The following is a 19,969-nucleotide window of genomic DNA, read 5'->3' on the forward strand; positions in this document are numbered from 1 at the left end:
ATTAAAATGAATGATTGAAGGTTTGATGTGAAGTTCTAACAGACATTAAAAAAAACTGTTGGTTAAACTGAGTGTCATCTTTGTTTTGGACTTTTATGGTCACCAGTTTCTCAGCACTAATTAGCCTAATCATAAATAGCACTTTTTCATGTACATGGATTATGGGTCAGTTTTTTTGCAGAGGTTCGTGTGGGATTTCTTTAAAATTAATCCTTGTTGAAGGTTTATTTATTGTTTTAATGAAGCATCACAATGTGAATAATCGACCTGCTGTACAGTTTTTGTAGTGACGAGGGCGGAGTCTCCTAGCTCTGTAGCTGGTAATGGGACTGCAGGCTCCGCCCTTGCCTTACAGAAACCCCGCCCCCAGCCCATTTCACAGTCAGACACTTCCTGTTTCCTGCCATTCACGTGTGGACAGGAATCTTCCTTGCCATCTGAGTTTGAGTTAACGTTGTGGTGATGAGAACCTGGACACTCCGAGTTTCTCTTTCCTGCACAAGAAATAAAATGTCTTAGTGACATTAACTTTTAGAACCCTGGACTATGTTATTTCCTTTATTTACTAGAGTTCTAATATTGCATCATTATATAAGTTCATACATGCTATTTCTAATTTTTTCAGGACATCCTGTGCTACACAGGTATGTTATCATTGTGAGTAGATTCCCTGTGATCTGAAAATACATGAATTTTTATGATGGGACATTTTGAACGTTTTTTGTAGAATTCTAAATTTATTGTCATAATGATGGAGTTTTCCATCATCAAAAAGCCCAATACAATGTTCCACAAGGTTCTCTCTTAGGCCCTCTATTATTATTATTATTATTATTATTATTATTATTCCTTTATATCCAGCTGCTTGTTGATGTTGGGTTTTACGTCTACGCTGATGACACATGGTTCATATTAATCCGTGCCACTCGATTCAGCAGCACAGAATGGAAACAGGTAAAAGAAGTAAAAACGTGGATGAAGAGAAACTTCCTTCTCATAAATTGTGATTAAACAGGAACTGTGGGAAGTCAGTAATATGGTTACTGATATCACCCTGGAGCCTGAAACCTAAAGCTACAGTTATAGACCATGTTGTAACTAGAAGCTGTTTATCATTTGATTCCTGTAAACTTTGATGTTGGGAAATTCTCTGAATTGTTTTATGAAAGAATTTATGATTAATGGAAGATAGAAATAATTTTCACCAAAATGATCTTCGTTTTATTGCCAAAGTGTTTTAATAGGAAGACCATTCTCCCTTTACATCTGCCTCTTTATTTAATTTATTAATTAACGTTTAAGTTTATATGAATCACAGATTTAACACTGGCTTTTGCTTCTGGTAGTTTATACAGTGGATATAAAAAGTCTACACACCATTGTGAAAATGGCAGGGTTTGTAATGTAAAAAAAATGCGACCACGTTTACCCAGAATCACATCCTTGATGACGGCTGTATGATAATTACTTTTGGACATGAGATTGAATCTGATTGGTTCATTCTGAGCATGGTCACATGACCCATCATAAGCGGGTGTGTATACTTTGCAACCAGGTTATTGTCAGTTTTTGCTTTGTTTCTAAAATGTTTCTGATTGTTTTTCACTTGAATTTTGTTGGTTGCTATTTCACATTAAAAGTGGAAAAAGTTCTGATTTATCTTCGTTTCATTATTTTACATCACAAACAGCTGTAATTTTAACAGGGGTGTGTAGACTTTTTATATCCACTGTACTAATACTGTTCCATTCAGCTTGATTCAGCAGCACATATAAATTCAAATGAATATAAACTTTCTTTTAAATTGTGATAGAAACAGTGATGTTGGGAAATCTGTCCACAGTGAGGTTGTTGATTTCACCCTGGAGCTTGATGGCTTTTCTGTGAAACCTAAAGCTACAGCTAAAGACTTCAGTGTAACTCTAGAAGCTGGTTTATCATTTGATTTCTGTCATCTTTGATGATGGGAAATTATCTGGTTTATTACTGTGATTGAATTTATGATTAAAGGAAGACATAAATATTTATTATTATTTATTATCGAAATTATCTCCTCTTGGTTTCATTGCCAAAGTTCTTTAATAGGAAACATATACTTTTTTTTACATTCGGCTCTTTACTCATGTAATTCACAGACATAACATTGGCCTTCACTTCTATTAGTTTATACTAATTTATACTGATCAGTTCAGCTCGATTCGGCAGCACATATAAACTCAGATGAATAGAAACTTTCTTCTAAATTGTGATAAAACAGAAACCCTGATGTTGGTACTCAGTCTGTCTGCAGTGCGGTTGTTACTGATTTCACTCTGGAGCTTAACAGATTTTCTATAAGATCTAAAGCTACAGTTAAGAAACTCTGGAACAGCGCTCTTTAGCTCTGTGTCTGTTGTTTAACCCAGACTATTTAAGAGTTTTTAATGACTTGTAATTCTCACAGATTTTAGATTATCATTAATGTTTTGTTTAATCTTTTATATGTGAAACACTTTAAGGTTTTATATTCACGATGAAAATAATCTCAGACTACACTGAAAACTTCACACACAAACACACACACACACACACTAATTTATTAACTTTGCCCTTCAGTATTTCAGTTTTTTAAAGAAGATTATTATTATTATTATTATTATTATTATTACATAGCAACCCACCAAACTTCTGCTTTACTTCATTCTCTCTTTAGTTAGTTAGTGTGTGTGTGTGTGTGTGTGTAATACACATTTGTGTTGTGTTGTGTGTGTGTAATACACATTTGTGTTGTGCAAAGGGGCATCCCTGAGGACCTCCCTAAAAGAGGAACAGAAACTCATCTAAATGTGTGCGTGTTTGGGGTCAGGACTTCTTTTTAACCAACCACAACTTATGACATCACTATAAATAGATTCTGGTTGAGGGCCTGGCCTTATGTTGACATGCGTTGCAGTGTGTGCGTGTGTGTGCGTGTGTGTGTGTGTCCTGCCTTTACCATGAGTGTGCCGTCTGTAGATGATGACCCAGAGGAGCAGAACCAGCACTGAGCTGCTCAGTACAACTACGACACACACACTGATCCACACAGCGAAGTTCCAGCACTGAGCCGGAGGAACCGTACTCATCACCATCACTGCCTCTGCAACAATAATAATAATAATAATAATAATAATAATAATAATTAATACATGGCCTTCATTTACTGATTTATTTAAAATCATTTCTAAAATGTATTACTATTTATCATTTGTTGTTTCTTTTCTTTTACAGCATCAATAAAGCATCTGACATGCTGTCTATCTGTCTATTTATCCATCTGCTGTTCTAGCAGGATAAATGGATGACTGTCTGTAACCAGGCAACCAAGAGGCCAAGAGAGTTTGTTACAAGGCGTGTGGGAGAAAGTGTGGAAAAGTTTCTCTGTTCTGATGAGACCAAACTGAATTTTCAGTCCTCAACAGAAACCCAACAGTGCTCATCACCCTCAGAACACTAAACCCAGTGTGAAGCATGGTGGTGGTAACATCATGCTCATAGTTTCCTCGTCCTCTTTGCTGTGTCTCTGACTAATCCCCTCTTTACCCACTCTCTGTCGCACTGACTCTCATGTCGTGCTTCAAAGTTTGGGATATTTTTTTAATACCAAACCCTGACTGATACTTTTCCAGGACTTGTTTTGATTGCTCCTTGGTCTTCATGATGCTGTGTGTTTAGCTATGTTCTCCAACAAACTTTGGGTTCTTCCAGGAACAGATGTATTTGTATTGAGCTCATGTGACACTTTAATTACATACAGCTTGAGTCCATTCAAATAATTGGGCCATCTCTGATGGAAACTGAACCAGAACTAATTTACCTAATTTAGTAATCTGTCTGTTTGTCTTTATCTCTCTGTCTCTCTCTGATCGTATGTAAATTACCGGTGTATCTGGTTATCTTTCTTTCTTCCTGTCTGTCATTATTAATTTCCCCATCCATTTCTATTGCCTATATGATTATCTCTGAACTGTTAATCTTCTTTATCGAGTTTTCTGGGTTTTTTTTTTGCAGACTGTTTTTGTATTTTCTAGTCTTAACTGAAACTGAACTGAACTGAGGTGTGTGTGTGTTTTGAGATGAACCTCCCCATCCTGCACCCTGTCATATTTAATGTGCTGTATATACATGATGGAGATGATGGCTATATGAAGATCAGACTGTACTCACCAGTGACGGGTTTCTGTTTCTGCCATAGAGCATCATGGGAGATACAGTCCTTCACCAGAGAGTCCTGGATGAATCCAGGAGGACACTGCTGTTTTTCCATCACCTGAGAAAACTACCAACACGGCTAATGCTAAGGCTAACGATCCAAAAGAAAGCCGTTCGTTCAGGTACAAGTTAAAACTGCACATCACGAACCAAAGCAGACACAGAAAAGGACAACGACGGAGGAGAGTGATAACAGAATGTTTCACTTCTGCTTTCAGAAAGGTAGGAACATATGAATCACCGAGTTGCTCCCCAGAGGGAGAGATAGACAGAGAGACAAAAACCGAAAGAGACAGAGAGAGTGAGAGACAGACGGAAAGAGACAGACAGAGAGGTGATGGAGTGAACATGTGAACAGGAAGGACATAACAGTCAGAGGGAAAAAATAGATGTATAATTTTGTAACTTTAATAAGCCATACATTTATTACAACCTGAAAACATGCTTCAGAAACTTTCTGACTCATCAGTGGCACTGCAGCAGGATGCAGATTGGAAATAACAGCAGCGATCAGCAGTTTGAGAGTTTAAATCCCATCAAATCCCATCGATTTCAGTTCAATTTTATTTATATAGCACTTTTTAAACAATGGACATTTCACAAAGCAGCTTTACAGAAATCTCTGAACTGGAGAGTTACGGTATGGCGAAGTGGGAGTTTTGGGGAATTCTGGGGAAATCATACATTTAAGATAGCTGAGTTCAACGCTAAGTGCAATTTTAGTCTTTTCTTAGTAATTTACCAACAAATCTGAGGAAATGCTGATGTTATGGATGCGTGATCCATAGAAATCAAATCCTATCAAATTCCATGACTTCCAAAACCAAATCATTAACCTCCTAAGTTTTCAGTTCCGTGTTTAGATTGTATTCTGACATTTCTTTTGTAAGCTACTTTAGTTAAAAAGGGAGGAAATACTAAAGAAAATCACCAGTTAGTGTATTTAAACATTGAGTCTTTACTGATCGATGTTACGACATACAAGTTTAACTTTGGTCAGAATTGCAGCTGTGATATGTTTACAACAATCATCTGAACACACAGTGTTAATTTATCCAGCATAAACACACATGTATCCTCAAACCAGACCAAAACCAACAGATTGAACAATAACTAACGCACACACAAGCACTCACAATATTTCACAGGCTCTTTTAATTGCAGAAGGATAAAACAGTTGTAGAGCAGGACACATAGTAAAACAGACTGTTCCTGAGGCTCTGCTCGTCGCTCACTTCCTGCCCTACGTAGGCGGCTCAGGGAGTGAACAGCACCGGGTGCATGGTGACGAACGTGTAGTTATAGAGGCGCGGCAGACCCTGGTGCGTCGTACTGTTAAATGCATCCCAGGTGAAAGGAGGAAGGCCGCCTTCTGTGCTCGGACCATTCAGAGCCTCGGACACAAACTGCTGAGCCATACGCAGGTCAGTCACCTGGAAGGGGCGGGGGCAAGAGTGGGGAACAGGGGGGTAACTGTGAGTAGGAGACTGGTGAATTTACAGGGATTCTGTATAATTAGTGTGTACCAATAAAATCATGAGGGGAAGTACCCTTATCCCACCACTAGATGTCAGTGTCACAGGATAGCAGATGATCTCTGTGAATCTGCTTTATAATCTAAACGCATTACTGACGGATCCAGCAGACTAAACACTACAGTACTGCTGCATAAAGCCATAACTAACAACCTAAAGAGGCTGTTCTCAATTATTATAATATATTTATATACACTAACCTTGGTGTCGTAACATCCTTCAGGAATGGGGTTGGACTCCCGCAGATCGCCGCGACAGCAGATGGACTTGCAGGGGTCACCCTTTGAGTAGGGATCTTTCTTATAGTCTATTAACACAATAGAATATCTATTCACACACTAAGGTTCTATCAGTGGGGCTGAGCTACAGGAATATGCATGGGAAGCAAACATGGAAAAAAGAGAACAGATATGCTCCTAATAAAATATTTAAAATGTTTCAGTGTAAAAATAGAAAGTGAAGGTAATTTCACACACCTGCTCAGGGTGAAACGCAGCATAGACAGACTGCAAGATGTACATACACATACAGACGAAGAGAGCAATGGAAAGATAGAGAGAACAGAAGGATAGTAAGACATATAGACTTAGCACTAGACAGTGAGAAAGACAAACACAGACAGACAGAAGACAGAGTACCGTTGTATCTCATGATGTGTTTGAGTGACGGCAGATCAGTGACGGACGCCTGATCCCGGCGGAAGATCTTGGCTCGAGGACAGAGTTCGTAGGAGTAATCCTCTCCATACTCCGTCCACATCTCCTTGTAACCGCTCAGGGTGTAGATGCTCTGGTGGAACGGCACATTGTAGGACGGCCAGTAACCTGTAGGACATCGCTTATTACTGACAGAACATTATTATAACATTACGCCAACACAATGTCCACTGTTTCTAACATACTGACAAATGAAAATGTTCTGTTACAACTCCCAAACATCGAGCTAGTTGAAATTTTCAGCTTTTCCCAACCGGCTTCAGCATCCTGTAGCCATTGCCACTAACGGCTTCTCTAACCTTTCCACTTCAGAATTTGCTGACCTTCCCGTTTCAGCATCCCATAAACATCCTGCTTCTGACTTCAACATTTTATAACACTTCCTGCTTCAGCATTCTGTAACCCTTCCCACTGGTCTTTCCTATTACACACTCTGGACTGATATTGTTGAAGTGGAGAATGATCATGGCAATATGCCCAGCATTCCCCTTGTGTTACGTTAAATGGAACCTCACCGAAGCGCAGAGCCTCCGTTTGATCTGAATATTCCACCAGTCCTGGGATCTGCTCCACTATGGTCAGAGCACCATCGTAGAGTCTCGAGCCCAGGGACACTTTACTCACATCCACTACCATGTACTGGTTATTATACGTCCCTGAGGAGACAGTGAGAGACGGAGCAGTCAGACAGAGAGACAGCACAGTCAGACATCATGTTTAACATCAACCACAGAAAGATTATTACTCTCTAAGAACATCTGCATTAGTCCTTCCTTATATTCTGAGTTTATTGCTGGATTAGTATTATTCTACTCTGAAGAGTATGTCTCTGTCTCTGTGTGTCCAGCTATCCATTCATCTCGCTACCAGTCTATCCAGCCATCAGTCTGTTTACCTGTCACTTTCTCTATATAACTCTATCTGCCCTTCTAGCTATCCAATTATCTACATATCCATCTGTCTGTGTCTATCTACCCGCATATCTTCCCATCTAGTGCTCCATTTGTCTAGCTGCCCATCTATGTCTTTCAACTTTCTACCTGTCTATCCAGCTACCTGTCTAGTTACCCATCTGTCTGTCTACCAGTCTATCTAGCCATCAGTCTGTTTACCTGTCACTTTCCCTATATCCGTTTATCTGTCTCTGTCAATCCGTCTATCTAGCTATCTGAGCCTGTCCGTGTTCATCTAACCATCTCTGTTGCCCTGTCCGTCTTTATCTGTCCGTCACTCTGTTCTTTCCCATGCACAGGGGTGTCAGAGCAGGGGCAATATTGGACCTGACTACACAATATTGGACCTGACTACCCACATGGCTCCTAGCTGTGTGTGTGTGTGTGTGTGTGTGTGTGTGTGTGTGTTATGTATTTCCTGACCAGAGTTGTAGCGGGAGAATATCTCAGCCCACTCTTTGCCAGTGTGTGCGAGGGCGTGGGCTAGCCGGACCCTCTGCCAGGAGAACAGGCTGGAGGGAGTGACTGACTTGTACAGCGACTGGTTAAAAACGTTGTTGGTGGTCTGAGTCATCATCAACCCACTGCCCAACAGGTAGAAATCATCCAGAGACACCAGGAAACCTGCACCACATCACAAACACACACATCGTACAGAGACTCCTACAACAGATGTTTATGTATGTTTATATACGTGTGTGTGACCAAATGTGTGTGTATATAAACACACCAGGGTAGCTGCTGAAGGAGAGTTTTCCAGTAGCAGTGTGTGGCTCCTGCACTTTAAAGTCCCAGTGTTTGAAGATGCGCATTGTGGCGGCATAAACGTACCAGCTGGAGTGAGCGAACAGCAGGTTCTCATAGCCTGGTAACATCTACACACACACACACACACACACACACACACACACACACACACACACACACACACACACCTGTAGCAGGGGGGAGCGGTTCTATGTACGAAGCGTGTACCTCTGTAAAAAGGGGGAGCGGTTCTATGTACGGAGCGTGTACCTCTGTAAAAAGGGGGAGCGGTTCTGTGTACAGAGCGTGTACCTCTGTAAAAGGGGGAGCGGTTCTATGTACGAAGCGTGTACCTCTGAAAAAGGGGGAGCGGTTCTACGTACAAAGCGTGTACCTCTGAAAAAGGGGGAGCGGTTCTACGTACGAAGCGTGTACCTCTGTAAAAAGGGGGAGCGGTTCTACGTACGGAGCGTGTACCTCTGTAAAAAGGGGGAGCGGTTCTGTGTAGGGAGCGTGTACCTCTGAAAAAGGGGGAGCGGTTCTATGTACAGAGCGTGTACCTCGGTAAGGGGGGAGCGGTTCTATGTACGGAGCGTGTTCCTCAGTAAGGGGGGAGCGGTTCTATGTACGGAGCGTGTACCTCTGTAAGGGGGGAGCGGTTCTGTGTAGGGAGCGTGTACCTCTGTAAGGGGGGAGCGGTTCTGTGTAGGGAGCGTGTACCTCTGTAAGGGGGGAGCGGTTCTGTGTAGGGAGCGTGTACCTCTGTAAGGGGGGAGCGGTTCTGTGTACGGAGCGTGTACCTCTGTAAGGGGGGAGCGGTTCTGTGTACGGAGCGTGTACCTCTGTAAGGGGGGAGCGGTTCTGTGTAGGGAGCGTGTACCTCTGTAAGGGGGGAGCGGTTCTGTGTAGGGAGCGTGTTCCTCGGTAAGGGGGAAGCGGTTCTGTGTAGGGAGCGTGTACCTCTGTAAGGGGGGAGCGGTTCTGTGTAGGGAGCGTGTTCCTCGGTAAGGGGGAAGCGGTTCTGTGTACGGAGCGTGTACCTCTGTAAGGGGGGAGCGGTTCTGTGTACGGAGCGTGTTCCTCGGTAAGGGGGGAGCGGTTCTGTGTAGGGAGCGTGTACCTCTGTAAGGGGGGAGCGGTTCTGTGTAGGGAGCGTGTACCTCTGTAAGGGGGGAGCGGTTCTGTGTAGGGAGCGTGTACCTCTGTAAGGGGGGAGCGGTTCTGTGTAGGGAGCGTGTACCTCTGTAAGGGGGGAGCGGTTCTGTGTAGGGAGCGTGTTCCTCTGTAAGGGGGGAGCGGTTCTGTGTAGGGAGCGTGTACCTCTGTAAGGGGGAAGCGGTTCTGTGTAGGGAGCGTGTACCTCTGTAAGGGGGGAGCGGTTCTGTGTAGGGAGCGTGTACCTCTGTAAGGGGGGAGCGGTTCTGTGTAGGGAGCGTGTACCTCTGTAAGGGGGGAGCGGTTCTGTGTAGGGAGCGTGTACCTCTGTAAGGGGGGAGCGGTTCTGTGTAGGGAGCGTGTACCTCTGTAAGGGGGGAGCGGTTCTGTGTACGGAGCGTGTTCCTCGGTAAGGGGGGAGCGGTTCTGTGTACGGAGCGTGTACCTCTGTAAGGGGGGAGCGGTTCTGTGTACGGAGCGTGTACCTCGGTAAGGGGGGAGCGGTTCTGTGTACGGAGCGTGTACCTCTGTAAGGGGGAAGCGGTTCTGTGTACGGAGCGTGTACCTCTGTAAGGGGGGAGCGGTTCTGTGTAGGGAGCGTGTACCTCTGTAAGGGGGAAGCGGTTCTGTGTACGGAGCGTGTACCTCTGTAAGGGGGGAGCGGTTCTGTGTAGGGAGCGTGTACCTCTGTAAGGGGGGAGCGGTTCTGTGTAGGGAGCGTGTACCTCTGTAAGGGGGGAGCGGTTCTGTGTAGGGAGCGTGTACCTCTGTAAGGGGGGAGCGGTTCTGTGTAGGGAGCGTGTACCTCTGTAAGGGGGGAGCGGTTCTGTGTACGGAGCGTGTACCTCTGTAAGGGGGGAGCGGTTCTGTGTACGGAGCGTGTACCTCTGTAAGGGGGGAGCGGTTCTGTGTAGGGAGCGTGTACCTCTGTAAGGGGGGAGCGGTTCTGTGTAGGGAGCGTGTACCTCTGTAAGGGGGGAGCGGTTCTGTGTACGGAGCGTGTACCTTGATGAGGGCAGAGCAGTGGCCCATTGGGGGTTCTTTAAATCCTCTCAGTGAAGGTTTGGCCTCAGGAACCAACATCTGTATCAAATCCAACAGATCTCCAACTGCATTCAGGAACTGAACCTCAAACCGTGACAGGGCCTACACACACACACACACACACACACACACACACTGATTATGAGCTGGCCAGCTGTTGTGATGTCACAGCTCGTCACTACATCACACGTTTGTGTATCACTATTCTCCTTTCTCGCACCTTCTTCCCCGAGCGTTTGGCCCATTCGGCCGCGCCGGCCTGCAGTCCGTCCAGCTGAGCCAGGATAAAGCCGGTGTGAGCCCATAGAGGGTCAGATGTCTTATTCAGCTTCACCTGCTGCCGAGACCAGGCGCTCTGCGTACTGACACACACACACACACACACACACACACACACTTTAGGGTAAGGCAACACAACTATGTGTCATCAATACCATTAACTATTACAATTATGTCACTACCACAATGCAGAACATTACAGGAATATGGGTGACAAATTAAAAGAAAAGCCATTCTAAGGTGTGTTAGCGGTGTTTGGACCACTCAGAAGCTCCAGGCCAGAGTCATGGCTCCTCAGCACAGATTCTACACGTCACAGAATAGGGGCATCATTTGTAAAAGGATCACTCACGTCATGAAGGTCTTGACGGCCTGCAGGACGTCGGGCCTGGTAATGAGCTGAGGATACATGTTAGTGTAGTGATCGATCATCTGCCTGCAGGACACACAGACAGCCGTCTCACTCTCACATCGCTGTACTAAACACTCTCACACACTCACTCACACACTCACTCACACACTCACTCACACACTCACTCACACACTCACTCACACACTCACTCACACACTCACTCACACACACACTCACACACACACTCACACACACACTCACACACACACTCACACACACACACACACTCACACACACACTCACACACACACTCACACACACACACTCACACACACACTCACACACACACTCACACACACACTCACACACACACTCACACACACACACTCACACACACTCACTACACTGCAGTGTACATCACCATATTACACTATTACACCATGCTGCTGTTAAATTCTGGATTGTGATTGGCCAGAAGGTGTTGATTAATTTTCTATAACAGCAGCCCTGACGATAGTGCAGCAGCAACTCACAGGTTTATATTAATGCACGTGTTTCTATAGTTACAGCTCATTCACTTGTACAGTGGATCCTTTTTCTTACACAGTGGACACTTGTTTTCTGTAACGAGACGTTTAATTAACATTTAAGGAAGGAGTGTCCAGTGTCAGCGCTTTGTAACAGCCTATTATTATTATTATTATTATTATTATTATGTAAAATTCTTTTGGGAGATTTAGCCCCTCTTATCACAATATTGATGTTTAACCTATTTATACTGAATTTAAATACACAGTCTCCTTCAGTGATCGCTCTGAGAGATCTGAAATGGGTCACAGACTCTGAAGAAACTGTCCGACTTGATGTCTATTTTAATTCCTCTCCTGACTCCAACACACAGCGCAATACCGGCACTGGACACGAGATGTCCCTGTCACACAGTCTACAGTTTCCACTCAGCAAGCCTAGACTGGTTGTGGTTCAGATGCCTTGCAACATTTTTGAAAAATGATAAAGTCTGAACTTGTTCTGTCTCCAACAGCATTTTATTCTTATTGCTTTACATTTAGATTTGGCAGACATCTTTACCCAGAGTGACTTACAGACCTTACTGTGAGACTTTGTAAATCTCTGTTATAAACCCAGATTAAACAGCTGAGTCTGCAGGTTAATGTTTAAATACATCAGTGATGTTTAACAGCTGTCAGGACTTTTATACCTGAGCATGACTAACTTTTCTATCCGTCTATTCTCTCTTTCTACACACATGTACTGTTAAATTTAATGTAAGATGGTTCTCTGTATCGTCACTACCTGAGCTCCAACGTTAATGCAAGTCAGTCAGTTACGATATTCAGACACACCTGAAGATTCTTTAGAAAAACAAGTGCAACTCAATGCCAGTGGCCTGGATGGGGATGCCTCCTCCGCCAACATGTCTAATCCTCCTTGTGACTAATGTGTATACCTGAAATACTCTTAAAATATACTTCAAACAGGAAGAAGTGATTAAAGAAAATTTTCTGAAAAGTATTTCAGACACTTGAACTTGACCGTGTTTGGATCAATTCCAAAATCTAATCAGTTCCTCTGTGGGTTACAATAATAATAAATAAATAAATCTATAAACATATAAATCCTACAAACGTTCAATCCTGGTTCTCCGTCTCAGCTTGGACAGGGCAGATCCTGCTCTGGAGATTAAAAAGATTGACAGATTATTTACAGGGTGATGATGGCTCTCACCGTGCAGTCAGGAATCCCTCCAGATATCCCGCCAGGAAGAAGGTTTTGTCGTCAGCCCTAGGTGTTTGTCCGTACCCGGCGCGGATCTCCAGCACGCCCCATCCTGTCTCTGAGAACGAGTCGTTATAGTAACCGTAAGCATCTCCTGTGTCATCCAGAACCCCGTCCTTCAGCAGCACCGTCTTACTGCCAGGGTCCCAGTACACTGTGGCCTTATGCACAGCTGCAGGGGGAAAGACAATGACACGGGTCTGACACTGTGCTCGGAGTGAGATGGTTAGTTACAAGCAAACAGTCTGCAACATTAGAATTTAACATTTCAGACCATTTTACAACCCGACTACAAGTAAACTCTGCAATGTAGCATAGCATTTTAACTTTTAGGCAGGAGGGTGGACACATGGATGAATTTTATTGATCACTGAGGGCAAATTTAAGCTTAACTTAAAGGTGTTTAATATGGTTTAGTCTTATGGTGTTCTCATTTTGACCCTTTTCAGCATTATACTCCGAAAATATCACAATGCTGTGTTCTGTACATTGCTGAGGGATTAACAGGATCACTTCTTCATTCAGAGAAAATTTTTCACAAAAGACTGTGTGAAGTGAAATGTGGATCATACACTCCGATAGACCACTTCTGTTTTTCCATCCCAGCTTATTCACCAGCATTTTAGGAAGTCGATAAAGTTTCTAATAGCCAAGTTTCTAATTTCCTCTTGCACACAACCAAGAAACTTCTGCTTTCACCTCTGGAATCCTAACAAAAGTCTTCCAAAGCAATTTATACTATAAAATTAGTCTGTAGCTTTTCATATAAAGGAAGAAAAAAACATGATAAATATAACATTTTAAAGTTTTAATGTTGGGACTTCCTCTGGATGCGTCAGTAAAACCTGGAAATGACCTTTTTATGCTGCCTGAGTGAATAACTGAAATAACGGTGACTGTTACTGCAAGAGTGTGTATACAAGCAACTCACATTGCTGAAGAGTGAATATTCATCTGCAACAGTAGTGCACACTGATCTGCCTGATCGTTTCTGTCTGTGTGTGTGTGTGTGTGTGTGTGTGTGTGTGTGTTGCAGGGACGTGTGGAGTTGTAAACTGTGCATCCACCTGAAGGCTAGAGGAAAAGTTTTCTTAGTCTCTAACTGAACACACACAAGGTGAACAACAAGGCTGGAGTGAGTGTGCAATAAACTCCAACACACACACACACACACACACACACACACACTAAAGAAAGAAATAAAGTAAAAGTGGAGTTAAACTTACAGTCAGTTCTCACTGCAGTCACCGCACACACCAGGACAAAAACACAGAGTTTAAACTCCGACATTGTTGTTTTTCAGACGCAGTCAGGAGCAGGAACAGAAGTGAAACTTTTACGGGGAGAATTCCCTCTGTGTGTGTGTGTGTGTGTGTGTGTGTGTGCTCCTCCTCCTGCTGCTCGGGGGCGTGGTTTGAGTTTTACGTTATGATCAGTGTATTAATGGATTAACGGTGTGTGGAAACTGATCATCACTTACACACTAATTAACTCATTAACCTCCAATTAACGAATAAGCACTAATTACACCTCAAATTATAATTATACCGAGACTCGGTGTGTGTGTGTGTGTGTGTGTGTGTGTGTGTGAGAGAGAGATCCTGTCCCTTCACTTCCCAATGGCCCCAAAAAACTAACAGTAATGTTATGTGCTTGAAGTTGTTTTAATTGTAATAGTAAAGAGAAGACAGAGTATTATTTATGTGTCTAATTTATTACGGAACAAATACATAACTAAAAGAACAGTATAAAGTTGAACCTCACCCCAGATGGGACTCGAACCCACAATCCCTGGCTTAGGAGGCCAGTGCCTTATCCATTAGGCCACTGGGGCTGCGCGCGCTCAGCGTGTGGGCGGAGTCTATATAAAGCTAATCCTCAACCCGGAAGTTAATTCAGTTCATTCTTATCTCAATTGCTGCTTTTTTTCAGCAGTTAATTAGTAATTTGTTATTCATGTTTATCTATAATAGTTTTAGTATTCTCGCCAGTTTACTGGACAATTCAGCTTTAAAAACCTCACCACAAACACCAGATAACTAGCGTTAGCATGAAGCTAATGCGCCCTGACTAGGTTTTTTTTTTTTACTCCAGATTTATTTGTTAAACATTTCTAGCCCTTTGTTGTTTGTCGTAATTTGTCTTTCTCTCTTTTTTCTTTTCTTATTTTTAATGTTGTTTTCTTAATAACATATTGTATGTTATTGTTCCTTGAATAAAAAAATAAATAAATTCTAGCCCTTTGCTCTTACTCAGTTCCTTATTCGTCATCAGTTTCAGACACACACACACACACACACACACACACAGTTCGCCATAAATATTTTTAGTTTATTATACATCAGTAGCTTTTCATTAATCAGTAGTACAGGTTTTCCATTTCAGTAACATCTTCACACCTGTAACATTCAGATACACAGAAAGATATAAGAAATAAAGATTTCATAAACGAGGGACACTATTCAGGTCACAGGAATCAGCACATGAAACTAAATAAACCCATAATAACGACAAAGACTGATTAATTCCACACGGAATTGAATTAAAGATGAATTAAACTGCTAATATTCATTTTGAGTTTTGATAAAAGTTTTGAAATAGATAATCCAGCGTCCTAAATCTGTAAATGGACATAAAGCCCAGGGCTGCATCCCAAACAGCACAGAATCGACACTTCATCATCCTTCATCCCAGTGTGACTTTATACACCGATCAGCCATAACATTACAACCACCTGCCTAATGTCGTGGAGATCCTCCTTGTGCCAGTAAAACAGCTCTGACTCTGAGGCATGGACTCCACAAGACCTCTGAAGGTGTGTGTGGTATCTGGCACAAAGACGTTAGCAGCAGATCCTTTAAGTCCTGTAAGTTGTGAGGTGGAGCTTCCACGGATCGGACTTGTTTGTCCAGCACGTCCCACAGTCGCTCGATCGGATTGAGATCTGGGGAATTTGGAGGTGAAGTCAACACCTTGAACTCTTTGTCATGTTCCTCAAACCTCCTGAACAATGTTTACAGTGTGTCAGGGAGCATTATCCTGCTGAAAGAGTTCGCTGCCATTAGGGAACACCGTTACCATGAAGGGGTGTAACCTGGTCTGCAGCAATGTTTAGGTAGGTGGTATGTGTCAGAGTAACATCCACATGAAGGCCAGGACCCGAGGTTTCCCAGCAGAACATTGCCCAGACCATCACACTGCCTCCACCAGCTCGCCTTCTTCCCATAGTGCATCCTGGTGCCATCTCTTCCCCAGGTAAGCGACACACACGCAGTCAGCCTTCCACATGATCTAAAAGAAAACGTGATTCATCAGACCAGGCCACCTTCTTCCATTGCTCCATGGTCCAGTTCTGAAGCTCACATACTCTTCTGTGGGATCAGAGCAGACGAGTCTTCACTCTCCATGCGCATCAGTGAGCCTTGGGAGCCCATGACCCTGTCGCTGGTTCACCGGTTGTCCTTCCTTGGACCACTTTTGGTAGGTACTAACCACTGCATACCGGGAACACCACAACACCTGCTGGAGATGCTCTGACCCAGTCATCTAGCCATCACAACTTGGCCCTTGTCAAAGTCGCTCAGATCCTCACACTTGCCCATTTTTCCTCCAACACATCAACTTCAAGAACTGACTGTTCACTGCATCTGTCAGAGGTTTTAATGTTATGGCTGATCGGTGTATATTTAACATACTGTAGACTACAGTAGGCTGAAACCTGGGACAAAGCTCCCATTGCCATCAGCAGGACAGAGCTGGTGAACACAGATACGCATTTATAACACCATTTAGCTGTTGGTGTCAAACCTGCTTAAATACATAAAAGTCACGATAAAGTCATGATAAATCCCAGTTTATGAAATGAACAAAACCGTTTTACGTCTTTTTAATGCGAAGGGCAAAGTTAAAATTCTGCAGTGTGAGTAACGCTCTGTCCCAAATCACACAGTGTAGGGATGCACCGATTGCCGTACTGGAGGAGGAGTGTGAGGCAGTCCGACCTGAGCACACAGACCAGCGTGGTCATAAAACCAACGCAAGGTGCCATGGAGCAGTGACGCGAGTGTGTGGAGAAGCTGTCGCACCTGAGAGCAGTTCCGCCCTGCGAGCACTGAGACACTCACGCACTTCCCTTTCCCCGCGCTCATCAGTGTCTACACTTTGCTGTTAAGCTGCTATTCAGAGCACTGATGCTGCTCTGCACACGCCTCATGCTCTCCATTAAACACACTGTTTAAACATCTTCACCTCTGGAACATGAAGCTCAGCCCGAGGCGCTCACTGTTAGCAACCACCACAAACAGAGCTGTGTAAAACGTTCAGTGGTGTCCCTGACCGATTAATACTAGGTAGGTTACTAACCTGAGCATCAGTATCAGTACTAGCACACTGAAAAACACGGTACTGATGCATCCCTAACTGCGTGTCAGTGGAGCACATTAGCTGTGAGAGAAGGCGGCGTACTACAGCAGGACGGAGAGAGCGAGTGAGCTGCATGATGAAGGGCTTAGACGGGGATTTAGGGAGTAATGTTTAGTGCTGCTCATTACCTCGACCGTGACTACAGTTAAACACACACAGCAGGAATGTGTGAAAATATAACAAACAATACACACTCACACTCTTCACACTCACTCCGCATCTCTCTCTCTCTCTCTCTCTCTCTCTCTCACTGTTCTCCTTCACTCCTTCACTCATTCATCATCGATCAGCTTCTCCGCTCCGTTCTCGGTCTGTTCACTCTTCTCCTCCTCTCGCTCTTCCTCGCCCTCCTCATCCTCGTCCTCGTAGTTAGGGGCGGTGTAGTTCAGGGTGGTGCGTGAGAGGTCCACCTCGATGGGGAAGACGTCGGCCTCCTTCAGCACGGCGTAACACTCGTCATAGTAACGCGACATCCCCGAGACGAACCTCTGCAGCTGGAACACAATGTCCTGAACTGCACGCGCACACACACACACACACACACACACACGCACGCACACACACGCACACACACACACGCACGCACACCACACAACACACACGCACACACAGTGATGTTTGCTTTACACACATTGGCTACTATTTCCTATCAGAACAGCAGAGCAGGCCACGCCCACAGGAAACACGCTTAACCCTGTGGTGTAACCCTACAGTCTCACTAGCAAGCGATTTCAGTGACATTTAAACTGAGATTTTATCAATTCTGTCCAAATTAGATATATTACACACTGACTACTGCGCTGTTTAGTTAGTATTTAATTATATATATATATATATATAAATAAAACATAGCTACTGCTAGTTCTCATCGAGACAAAAATAAAAATGGTGGACAGGACAGGCCACGCCCACAACACACAACAGCAGCGGTTAGTACACACCAGCGAGAGACAAGCGACAAAGCGACTTGTTACCTGCTAGCGTGATCCTGTGGCGTAACTCACCGTGTTTCTGGTCGAGCAGCTCGATCTTCTCCAGAACGTCTTTACGCATTTTAGCGAATCGAGCGCGAGCTTCCTGTCGACAGCGCAGAATCAGACGATACTCATAATTCCCCGTGCTGACGCGGTACAGCGGCTCTCCCAGCGCCTACACACACACACACACACACACACACACACACGAATGTGTACACATACACTTGCACACACACACGTACAGTGATGACGATCACACTGTAAAGTAATGATGCTGTTTATGTCTTTTTAAAAGACTTTACTGAGGAACGTAAGTAAAAACAAATAGGTTGCGTTTATCCCCTTTTCAGCGTCACTCCTACATCACATTCAGAGATTCACCTCCTCACTTTCACTAACTTCCAGAGTCACGCCGGAGCCGGAGCCGGAGCCGGAGCCGGAACACTGGGCATGAGGCGGGAATACACACTGAACGGCTGAACAGGACGCCAGTCCATCACAGCGCACCATGCACACACATTCACACTCTGATTCGCGCGCACACTCGCGCGCACACTCGCGCGCACACTCGCGCACACACTCGCGCACACACTCGCGCACACACTCGCGCACACACTCGCGCACACACTCGCGCACACACTCGCGCACACACATTCACACTCTGATTCGCGCACACACTCGCGCACACACTCGCGCACACACATTCACACTCTGATTCGCGCGCACACATTCACACTCTGATTCGCGCGCACACTCGCGCGCACACTCGCGCGCACACTCGCGCGCACACTCGCGCGCACACTCGCGCACACACTCGCGCACACACTCGCGCACACACTCGCGCACACACTCGCACCAGTTGACCCACTGGCAGGCTTTAGGGAGGGGGGAGAAAACCAGAGCTCCCAGAGGAAACCCATATGGGACGACACTGTGCCAACGTGCAGCCACAATGTCTGAGCTCAGATTATAAAATCCTAAACTACTCAGCATTAGCATTTTTACTAAAATAATTAACTGTCAATGTCTGTTGCCAAGGAAACGCTGATGTGTTCATGGCTGTTAGTGTAACAGAATATCTCATCAAAAACATACACACATTTAATACATCTGTTATAGACAGACAGGTGGCTTTGTACAAAAACACTGCTGAAACCAGTTAACTGTAATAGAGAAACGTTATTCTGAAACATCGACTGTCTCAATTAAACACCGCCTGGTGACGCCGAGGGAGCTGTGCGTTAGCGAGTTAGCAATGTGACTTCGTACAGATTGTACACACACTCACGAGGTGTAGGTGTCTCTCACACACACACACACACACACACACACACACACACACACGAGTCATAAGGGGAAGTCGACAAGGACATGTTAAATTAGGGACTGGAACATGATGTGGAAAAAAACTCACGATGCAGCTGTACTCCTCATCGTCCATCTCTTTCACCTTCAGACAGTATGACTGTAACACACACGCACGCACACACGCGCACACACACGCACGCACACAGTTACATCTCTGCATTATTTACTATATAATAGCATACGCATTCATCTGCATATTTTATTTAGGGTTATACACGGGATCAACCCCAAGCCCCGCCCACACCTGGTTACTGTTGCTATGTAAGTGAAGCTTCAGATAAATGGAGGCAGAGACTTGAGTTAAGCTGCTAAACACGTTTCGGGTAAAATCCAACAGCAAGGAAACAAAACTACCTTAAATAACTTTAACAAATTAATGACGAGAAAATTAATT

At 44.2% G+C, this 19,969-nt stretch overlaps 2 protein-coding genes and 1 non-coding gene across 3 annotated transcripts in view; all 3 read right to left on the reverse strand.

Annotated features, from left to right (window-relative positions):
• Positions 1-5,168: 5,168 nt before the first annotated feature.
• Positions 5,169-14,193, reverse strand: plbd1a (phospholipase B domain containing 1a). Its single transcript, XM_034301550.2, has 11 exons — positions 14,035-14,193; positions 12,758-12,980; positions 11,012-11,095; positions 10,601-10,742; positions 10,342-10,482; positions 8,165-8,309; positions 7,858-8,058; positions 6,997-7,137; positions 6,404-6,589; positions 5,966-6,072; positions 5,169-5,663 (listed from the first exon to the last, which is right to left on the reverse strand). Exons 1-11 carry the CDS (start codon positions 14,096-14,098, stop codon positions 5,487-5,489), a joined length of 1,611 nt encoding a protein of 536 aa, XP_034157441.2. The 5' UTR covers positions 14,099-14,193; the 3' UTR covers positions 5,169-5,486.
• Positions 14,194-14,569: 376 nt separating this feature from the next.
• On the reverse strand, positions 14,570-14,642 carry trnar-ccu (transfer RNA arginine (anticodon CCU)). Its single transcript has one exon. It is a non-coding gene; the product is annotated as a tRNA-Arg (tRNA).
• Positions 14,643-15,118: 476 nt separating this feature from the next.
• Positions 15,119-19,969, reverse strand: part of pick1 (protein interacting with prkca 1) — a 14,519-nt gene continuing 9,668 nt past the window's right edge. Inside the window, exons 10-12 of the mRNA XM_053231212.1 lie at positions 19,622-19,672; positions 18,235-18,379; positions 15,119-17,744 (exon numbers count right to left, since the gene is read on the reverse strand). Coding sequence (XP_053087187.1) covers positions 17,503-17,744; positions 18,235-18,379; positions 19,622-19,672 — 438 coding nt within the window. The 3' untranslated portion in view covers positions 15,119-17,502. The remainder of the gene's footprint in view (positions 17,745-18,234; positions 18,380-19,621; positions 19,673-19,969) is intronic.

Source organism: Pangasianodon hypophthalmus, chromosome 29 (assembly GCF_027358585.1).
Source record: "Pangasianodon hypophthalmus isolate fPanHyp1 chromosome 29, fPanHyp1.pri, whole genome shotgun sequence".
In the NCBI taxonomy this organism is placed as follows: domain Eukaryota; kingdom Metazoa; phylum Chordata; class Actinopteri; order Siluriformes; family Pangasiidae; genus Pangasianodon; species Pangasianodon hypophthalmus.

Coding starts and splice junctions, on each gene's coding strand:
- plbd1a (XM_034301550.2), bottom strand. CDS start 14,098: ATGTCGGAGTTTAAACTCTGTGTTTTTGTCCTGGTGTGTGCGGTGACT. Junction 10,483..10,600: donor CCAAACGCTCGGGGAAGAAG/GTGCGAGAAAGG, acceptor GTGTGTGTGTAG/GCCCTGTCACGGTTTGAGGT. Junction 7,138..7,857: donor ATTCTCCCGCTACAACTCTG/GTCAGGAAATAC, acceptor CTGTCTCCTCAG/GGACGTATAATAACCAGTAC.